We start from the raw sequence: 9,875 nt of genomic DNA on the forward strand, positions 1-9,875 counted from the left end.
GCAGTAGTTGTGACTACAATGCATTGAGCTAGAGACTAGTCAACCATATTTAGCCAAGGTTAATCTTGAATTCAGGTTTAAATTTTTGTTAACCACATAATAACAATAACAACAACAGCAACAACAATATGCTGCTGCTGCTGATGATGAAGAAGATGATGGTGATAATGCGCTCCTGCCCACCAGGCATCCTTCACTTCGAACATAGCAGGTCTCCAGAGTTTTCCTCGAATTTGTCTCTAGAAAGAGAAAAAAAGAGAAAAGACAACTGCTTCAGCACTTACCCGGAACTCTTTTCCTTCGTTCTTTGTTTCTCTTCGGAAACATTGAACGGTGATGAATTCGTTGCTGACTGGATACTGTAGTGCACCGGAAAACGCATGTGTTCCAGGGAAAAGTCCCCCCCAGCGGATCTGTTTCCGGTTTGAGCCGAATTGAATAAAATGTAGTGAAGGTGTTTCTTTTCGGCATACAGCTGTGGGAGGATAGCCGTCCTGGTCCTCCGACTCGCAATAAGGTACGCGAATGCCCTACAGCGGCTGCGCTCGGTGTGAGGACTCCCAACTCCCTTAATCCCCAGCGTTCCCAGGACCAGAGGGGCTATGAAGGGGGAGGGGGGGATGTCGCACGATATGGGTCTCCGAGCAAGTAACTTGGTGGGATCTGGCTTAATTAAAAACCGTTGCGTAGAACGCACAATGCGGCCTTGGCGTCTCAAGATCCCCAGGCAGCCCCAGCAATCTCTTTCTCTCTGGCTGTGGTGATTTTTGTTTCGATTGCAAAAGGGTTTAGGCCACTTATGTCCTCTGACTCTGTGGCCTGGGTTTCCTCTTTGCTTGCCACTAGCAATAAAATCTCATCAACAAAACGTTTTTTTAAATTTCTAAGGAGAAATTTCCTGACAGTTAGAACAATTAGTCAGTGGAATGTCTTGCCTCCAGAAATTGTGAATGCTCCAACCCTGGAAGTTTTTAAGAAGGGATTGGACAACCATTTAATACAATAATACAATACAATAGTAGAGTTGGAAGGGACCTTGGAGGTCTTCTAGTCCAACCCCCTGCCCAGGCAGGAAACCCTATACCGTTTCAGACAAATGGCTATCCAACATCTTCTTAAAGACTTCCAGTGTTGGGGCATTCACAACTTCTGGAGGCAACTTCTGTTCCACTGATTAATTGTTCCAACTGTCAGGAAGTTTCTCCTCAGTTCTAAGTTGCTTCTCTCCTTGATTAGTTTCCACCCATTGCTTCTTGTTCTACCCTCAGGTGCCTTGAAGAATAGTTTGACTCCCTCTTCTTTGTGGCAACCCCTGAGATATTGGAACACTGCTATCATGTCTCCCCTAGTCCTTCTTTCTCTTAAGCTAAACATACCCAGTTCTTGCAACCGTTCTTCATATGTTTTAGTCTCCAGTCCCCTAATCATCTTTGTTGCTCTTCTCTGCACTCTTTCTAGAGTCTCCACATCTTTGTTTGAAATGGTGTAGGCTTTCCTGCCAGAGCAGGGGTTGGACTAGAACACATCCAAGATCCCTTCCAACTCTGTTATTCTGTTTTACCGGACACAGAAATTGGAGAGTAAACGTTTTTAATAAGAGATTGGACAGCCCTTTATCCAGAACGGTAGAGTCTCCTGCTTGAGCAGGTGTTTGGACTGAAAGATGTCCAAGGTCCTTTCCATTCCTATTATTCTGAATGCTAGTGATGTTATGCCTATATATCATGAATGAATTAGAAGATATCCTTGCTGGGATTAGATTGATGCTACCTACCTATCTGCATGTGCTCGGTTGATGCACAAAACCAATGTATGATGCAGCTTGCTGAGAAGCATGCAATGCGTTGCAAGAATTAAAATGTTAACAGAATGATTGACACTGATATTAATATGTTTGCTAAAATCACAATAACTTGATTATATTTTGAAGTATGAAGTATATATATTTGAAGTATTTGACCATCAAATTGGTCAAATTTACTTTGCCCTAACTTGTAAGTTAATGTCTTAAGATTACTTCAAATATATAAATTAGACAAGTAGATCGAGGCAGATTTATGGGGGGGTCATATGGAATACGGGAAAAGTTATGGAGCAAATATGTTAATCAAATCCCAATATTTTTTCAATTGTCAGTTTACAATAATTCTGTTGTCAGACTACTAAAATGTCCAATCAAAAGAAGTGTCCAGATTGTGGCTCCCTGGAAATTGTGGAGGATTCTCACTACACTCAGAATCAGTTGGTGTGTGCAGATTGTGGCTTTATTCTAACTGAAGGACTTCTCACCACTACATATGCTGATGAAGAACATTTACAAGGTGAATCAAAGAATAACAATGGAACTGAAAACTCCTGGGATCATAAAGTTTAAGTATATTTTGGATACCTGTAATCTACGTAGATGAAAACATCCCTTGTGGCCTTTTATATAAACTTCAAATATTTAAACCTTGAACATTAAAAATGTATGAAATGTACATGTATTTTAACAGTTGTTTGGGGAAATATGATGTTCTTTTTGTCATTTTTCCCTTATAATTTATTTTTTGTCTTTTTAGAAGTGACATATTCACGAAGTACTGGTGAAAGTGAACAGCTGAGCCGCTGCTTGCAGCGAGGTAAATGTTTAATATTACCAGTCACCACTTTTTGGTGCACTGTACTTCCCATTTGTGAACTGTAGCTCCTCTCTAAAATCAAAACCATTCTGTACTTTTAAATTACCTGTATCCTTTGCTAAGGGCAGGGTGATTTCCCATTTCAGATTTTCAGATTTCAGAGCATCTCAGAGCTCATTAAATCCCTGGTAGATTATCTTGAGCAGGCTTCTGCCAGATAGATAGGCTTTAAATGATCTATCTAAAATTATGCAGTTATAAAACTGTCTATATAAAAAAGCCAAACTCATTACTACAGCAGTGGTAATGTACAGATAATCTTCGATTTATGACCACAGTTGAGCCCAGAATTTCTGTTGCTATGTGAAAGATTTGTTGTGAGTTATGCCCCATTTTACAACTTTTCTTGCCACATTTGCTAAGTTAATCACTACAGTTGTTAAATTAGTAACATGGTTAAGTGAATCCGGATTCCCTATTAACTTTGCTTGACGGAACGTCACAAAAGATGATCACATGACCTTGGGACACGGCAACAGCCATAAATGTGAACCAGTTGTCAAGCATCTGACTGTAAATCATGTGACCATGCGGATGCTGCAGCGGTGAAGTGTGAAAAATGGTCCTAAGTCATTGTTTTTTTCAGTGCTATTGTAACTTCAAATGGTCACTAAGCAAACTGCTGTAAGTCAAGGACTGTATGCACCTACCCACGCACAATACATACAAGTACTATATAGAGCAGTGTTTCTCAACCTTAGCAACTTGAAGATGTCTGGACTTCAACTCCCAGAATTCCCCAGCCAGAAAATGCTGGCTGTGGAATTCTGGGAGTTCAAGTCCGGACATCTTCAAGTTGCCAAGGTTGAGAAACACTGATATGGAGGGTAACCCTTATGTTTGTAGTTGAGCTCAGAAGTACGGTTGTCATTTATTGCAGTCATAAGTCAAGGCATAGACAGACTTGATTTTTTTTAAAAAAAATTGCAATAGTTAAGTGAATGTGGCAGTTGTTAAATGAACGCGATAGTCATTAAGTGAAACAATTTTCTCCAATGGACATTTTTTTTGCCAGAAACCAGAACGCTGGTAACTGGCAAAAAAAGTCGCTAATCATGATGATGGGATGATGCAAACAGCCGTAAAAATGAGCCAACCACCAAGTGTCCAAAATGTGATCTAGTTAGCACGTGAGGGTATATGCCGGTCATAACTTAGAAAACAGGTCATAAGTACTTTTTGTGGGATCCATTGCAACTTTGAACAGCCATGAAGTGACCAAATTGTCGCATATTGAGGACTATCTATACCAGGGGTAGTCAACCTTTATTTATTTATTTATTTATTTATTTATTTATTTATTTATTTATTTATTTTTTATTTATTTATTTATTTATTTATTTATTTATTTATTTATTTATTTATTTATTTATTTATTTATTTATTTATTTATTTATTTATTTATTAGCGCTTATAGACCGCCCCCTCTCCCGAAAGGGACTCGGGGCGGTGTACAGTCCGTATCAGAAATACAACAATTTAAAATTATTAAATAAATAGATACATATATACGTATATGAGAGGAGAATAAAAAGATATGCAAAACTGTACAGCTAAGTAAATAAAACAGAATATACAAAATTTAAAACCCCAATATCCTGTAAGATTAAATTTAAAAGAGACAATCCCTCTAAAAACCAGTAAAAAATATGTATGCCAGGAGGTAGACGTTATAATTATGCCAGGCCAGCCAGCCAGTTTTATACCTACCACCCACTTTTATATTTCTGTTAGTAGTAAAATTTTCTAACTGCCCACCGATTCCACAGTAATGGTGATTTATAAAGTAGGGAAGTAACTTTACTTTATAAAATTTATAAAGCAGAGTTACAGCAAATCCTTACCGCCCACCATGAAAGCTGGAACGCCCACTAGTGGGCGGTAGGGACCAGGTTGACTACCACTGATCTATACAATACACCCAGAGAATAAAAGGCCCCAGATAAATATTTTTTTAATAAATTTTTTATTTTATTTTTAATTTTCAAAACAAACACAACACGTCCTTCTTTACCTACTGTAGAAAGTGTATCAGTTGGTTACAAAAAGGCTTTCGTGCATCTCTTCCACAGTCATCAAGCATACTTCATATTAACTCAAGTATTTTAACTCAGATATTTATACACGTTATCACCATCATACCTCCATTTTCATTTGACTATAATTGTTTAAACGTCCTTCATCATAAAATATACCAAGATTTAACCCAGTGATTTTTTTACACACTTTACATAAAAATTACAAATTTATTTTGTAATTTTATAGTATGTATGTAAAATACAGTTGACCAAATGAAACTCTCTTGGTTTTGATTCTATGAGAAAAACAGACATCCATCTTAAAACAAAAATGATTTAAATGACAACATGGCTGTGTGTATATACATTGCCCCATTCTGTTTTGCAAATACCTTGAGCTTCTCCTTATATTAATTCTGCGATCTCTCCCCAACTCCAATATATTGCTCCATTCCAGAAGATTGCTAACAGGAAATATTTGTAAATTCTATAATTCGAAATGGGAATTGAAAAAAAATCGTGCTGTCCTTCTTAAAACTCACATGCAGGAATGCCATTAAAGCAGAATAATGATATTTGCCCAGTACAGATTTTCTGAAGAAAGAAGTTGGTGTCAAATAGTTCTTCAAAGACTACAGCCTCAGCCAGTATTGCCAGAAATATCTGGAGGGCCCCGGTATGGACATTTTTCTTAATTATCTACATTGCCTTCTTCCACAGGAATCAGACGTGTTCAGGATCTCTGCAAAGTCCTTCGACTTCCTTCTCTGTTTGAAGATACAGCTGTGTCCTATTACCAGAAGGCAATCAAATGCCCACGCTTTGCTTTTGTCAGCTTAGAGAAGAAGGAGATAATCATAGGTTGCTGTGTTTTTGTGACCTGTAGACAGCACAACTGGCCCTTGACAATGGGCACTGTCTCCTTGCTCCTTTATGCAGACAAGGAACTGTTTGCCAGAACCTACTTGCAGTTCTTGAAGGAATTGGCACTAGATGTACCAACTCTGAGCTTGATCGATCTTGTGAAAACACATCTCAACAGGCAAGATGGTTTTTTTAATGCTCTTTTCTCATAAATGTCCGACTCATTAATGTGCAGTTGTTGAAGAGTTATGGATGGAATTAATTCTTATTATTTAAGCTTCAGTATATTGGTTCTAAGAAAGTTCTATAGATTGGAAGTGCAGTGTAACCACTTTGCTGAAACTAGATAGAGCTGAGTGTGGTTGATGCTTGCTTAGAAATATTTCTAGTGAGCTTGCAGGTTTTCTCATACTTTGGAAGTGGAGGTTCACTTTCAGAGTATTTAGATGTTCTTGTCAGAGCTGCCTAACCTTGAACCTCTCAGTAAGAATGATCCTTAACTCCATTTATTGAGAACGGCATAGTTTACTAGAAGTCAAGTCCATTACAGTAGTTATTTAGAGGTTCAAGCTGAGACGGGTCTGAGAGTTCTCCTAAACCAGGGCTGTCAAATTCAATTTCATTGAGCGCCGCATCAGGGTCCTTTGACCTCAGGGGGCTGGGATAGGTGTGGCCAGGGTAGGCGTGGCCAGCTCGACATCACTCATATCGGGAGTGCCTGTGGTGGCCCGAGCACTCTGCCAGCAAAAACAGGTTCCTGAGCTTGGTTTTCAGCTGTGATGACCCTCTGTCAGCAAAAATTGAGCTTTTTTTGGCAGGGGCACTGCAGGCTGGTCCTTCACTGTTTTAAGGGCAGCCTCGCGGGCCAGATCTAAGCACCCTGCAGGCCGGATTCGGCCCATGGGCCTTGAGTTTGACATCTCTGTCCTAAATCAATCTGCCTTCTGAAAAGGTGTTGCATGTGGCTGGTTTTGCTATTCCTAATATAAGATTCAAATGTAGGTTTCAGAAAGTTACTAATAGTTTAATCTTCTGACAAACTTCTGCTTTTACTTGTCTTCTGCATTTTTGAGTGCAATCTCATATCTGTCTGATTTGGGTGAATTTTTATTATGTTTGGGTGGGAAATAGAAGAAAGCTCTTATTAAGGAGTCTTCAGAGGCATGTATACGAGCTCAGGATGTATATTTGAAGTGAACATTTTGTTTTGAATTGACTGTTCTGGATGTGCGTTATATTCTGAGCAGGAGGCATGGAATGGTACGATTTAGACAGGCGTATCCAAATATTTATTGCTTTCTAAACAATGATCCCAAGAATTAAAGTAGTAAAACAGTTCTAGTGGCGATCTAAATAATATTTAAAATGGAAATGATATTCTTAAAATAACTTGCCTCCAGAGGTTGTGAATGCTCCAACACTGGAAGTTTTTAAGAAGAGATTGGACCACTGTTTGCCTGAAATAGGGTTTCCTGGTTGAGCAGGGGGTTGGACTAGAAGACCTCCAAGGTCTCTTCCAACTATTCTGTTCTGTTCTACTCTTTAAAAACACACCAACCTGTAAGGAAGGAACAGGTACCATAAAATCTCTGATGACAGAGCATTAGCAGGCAAAGCCTTGATTTATTTAATCAGATGTTTTTTTAAAAAAAAATAATTTCCTCAAATTATACAAATTTAAATATTGCAGATAATATTTCCAAAAGTTATCAAATGAAAGCAAAAACATGAGCTGCATTAATAGGCTTTTCCATACCCCCAATATATTTTCTTCCTTTCAGCTTTAAGCTTTTCCAGGAATCGTCCAGCATCCCAGCCAAATTCCTGGAGGACAAGGAGAAGCTGTTGGCAAGGACAATCCAGATAATAGAGCTTGCCAGTGAGACGTGGCTGGTGACTGGCCGGCACCCCATCCCCATTGTGATGGCAGCAGCCTTCTTGGCCTGGCAGTCTTTGCGACCTGTTGATCGCCTGGCTTGCACCCTTACGAAGTTTTGTAAGCTTGCTAGCATGGACATGCCGCGGCCAGCCCCACAGAGGCTGAAGGAATTGCATAATATCCTCCTTCAGATGGCCTCTCAACTGGGTTGGTTGCGTGGGCTCAAAGTGGACCGGAGGACTGTATCAAAGTACGTTGGAGACTTGCTGCAACATCGCCGTGTGCTTCTACGGGCGGCTTTCCGTACGGTGGATACCACAGAAGACCACGAGCCTGAGAACTTCACAGCACCTTCAGACCATCCGCCTATAAAAGCAACCGTTGCGTTGACAGCAGAGGCTTCTGTGGCTGGGAAGAAGCGGATGCCTTTGCTTCCCCCTTGTATCCTGTACCCAACGAAGAAGCCTCGACCCAGCAATCCAGAGCCTGAAGGTCCAGCCATCACAGGGGATGAGCCCATTTTAGACAGTGAGATTGAACAATACATCCGGACTCCAGAAGAAACAGAACTGTATAGCAAAGTGCAAGTTCGCCTGTAGTAGTGAAGGTATTTAGTGAGTGTTAAAAGCCTGCAGTCAGTGGCAACAGGGGTTGGGTTTCCTACATGTATAGTCCATAGTCCCAGACATATTTTTATTCTGAGATTAGATGAAATCCTTGCGTTCAGGAACGAACAACCTTGTATCTTAATGGTCTTCTGCAGTCTGTTGCTTTGTATGCATTAGTTTGGGTTTTCTGAATTCACAGTACCAACAAATATAGAAGGTTATAATAAAGATTGGAGAAATCAGCGCTAAAACATGAGCTTTAGAGGTTTTTTTGCTAGATGTTGGAATAAACATAATTAATAATTTCTTAAAAGGCAGCTCTTTGGCCTAGATGTGTGTTGGTGAACACACTAATGTGGTTCTGCTACATTTTTAGTCCTGAACATCAGAAAAAGTTGGATTTAATCTTACTACACTGAAGTTTAATGATCCGCATCAGATACACTCCTGGTTTATTTTGCTTGCTATTTTCTGAATCGGATTGTCCTTCTTTCCAGTTCAAACGTTGCTTTGCATGTTATTTTGGAAGTTTCCCTTGTGAGTCTGGTGACACTGAAGGTAAACATTCATTTAGCATTCAATGGGTTAAGTGGACATAGGCTCTGCAGTCATTGACTGAGGTTGAAAGTGACATAGGTAGTGTAGAGCAGGGCATATTGTGATTCACATACCTGTTTATCTGTAGGGGGGGGCAAGAGGAATAAGTGTGATTGTGCATGTCATGATGTCATCATGCAAATAAGCTAATTATAAATAATTAGCTTATTTTAGCATATTATTATAAATAATATGTATAAATAGGAGGAACTCAGCATATCCCTTTAAATCTTATGAGTGAAACTCCACTTTTCAGCTTCTGTTTTTCTCTCTTGTTATTTGGCTAGTACCTACAACCTTTTGTGTTTGACTTCATATATGTGTGTGTGTGTGTGTGTGTGTGTGTGTGCGTGCGTGTGTGTGTGTTTATGTGTATGTATGTATGTATGTATGTATGTATGTATATGTATATGTATTGTGTCACAACCCCTGGTATGCCCAAATGTGGGAGGGAGCACACTGCTTCCCTTTTCTGTCTTATCGGCTCACCCTAGGAGCCATCCAGGCAGAAAGCCATTTTTTTTATGTTGCCTTGTTACATTTGTGTTGCATTTGTGCTGATAAATAAATAAAGGGAGACTAGTATAGATCTATTTCAAGCTATTTAGTTCTCATCAGCTAACCAGGTTCAATTCCCAGTAAGGGTACGGCTAGCTGATGAGAGCTAAATAGCTTGAAATAGATCTATACTAGTCTCCCTTTATTTATTTACTTAGCTGGCTTAGCCGATTTATAGCTCCATCTTTCACCTCCTGGCAAACATCTTACCATGGAATTTTTAAGGGAATTTTAATCTTATTTGTATTTTAATTAAATATGGTACAGTATATTTTCTACCTCCTCCGTCTATGTCTATGTTTATGTATATGTATTCTATTTTGATATGTATATGGTTTTTAATAATGACTGTACACCGCCCCGAGTCCTGTTTAGGAAAGGGTGCGGTTTATAAATAAAGTTTGATTTGATTTGATTTATCAGCACAAATGCAACACACACACACACACACACACACACACACACACACACACATGTATGTTATATTTGTACTGATAAATAAATAAAAATATGGTTTTCTGCCTGCATGGTCTTCTGTGATAAGCCGAAGGACAGAAAGAGGGAGTAGTGACCTTCCTCCCATATTTAGTCATACCAGGGGTTGTAACACAAATACATACATACATACATACATACATACATACATACATACATACATACATACATACAT

At 39.2% G+C, this 9,875-nt stretch overlaps 1 protein-coding gene across 2 annotated transcripts; it reads left to right on the forward strand.

Annotated features, from left to right (window-relative positions):
- The first annotated feature begins 372 nt into the window (after nt 1-372).
- BRF2 (BRF2 general transcription factor IIIB subunit) lies at nt 373-9,174 on the forward strand. Of its 2 annotated transcripts, none has more exons than XM_081961339.1 (5): nt 373-517; nt 2,137-2,321; nt 2,562-2,621; nt 5,420-5,741; nt 7,345-9,174. In XM_081961339.1, the coding sequence occupies exons 2-5, from the start codon at nt 2,168-2,170 to the stop codon at nt 8,039-8,041; spliced, it is 1,233 nt and encodes a 410-aa protein (XP_081817465.1). In that variant the 5' UTR covers nt 373-517; nt 2,137-2,167; the 3' UTR covers nt 8,042-9,174. The 2 variants fall into 2 exon arrangements, with proteins under 2 accessions (XP_081817465.1, XP_081817466.1); XM_081961340.1 differs by having other exon boundaries at nt 382-517; nt 2,159-2,321.
- Nucleotides 9,175-9,875: the final 701 nt, after the last annotated feature.

Source organism: Natrix helvetica, assembly GCF_964273705.1.
Source record: "Natrix helvetica genome assembly, chromosome: 8".
In the NCBI taxonomy this organism is placed as follows: Eukaryota; Metazoa; Chordata; class Lepidosauria; order Squamata; family Natricidae; genus Natrix; species Natrix helvetica.

What these genes read in the sequence shown, in the direction of transcription:
- BRF2 (XM_081961339.1), top strand. Translation starts at nt 2,168, where the DNA reads ATGTCCAATCAAAAGAAGTGTCCAGATTGTGGCTCCCTGGAAATTGTG. An exon ending in TGATGAAGAACATTTACAAG is followed by an intron (nt 2,322 to 2,561) that starts GTGAATCAAAGA and finishes TTGTCTTTTTAG; the next exon opens with AAGTGACATATTCACGAAGT. An exon ending in GTGAAAACACATCTCAACAG is followed by an intron (nt 5,742 to 7,344) that starts GCAAGATGGTTT and finishes TCTTCCTTTCAG; the next exon opens with CTTTAAGCTTTTCCAGGAAT.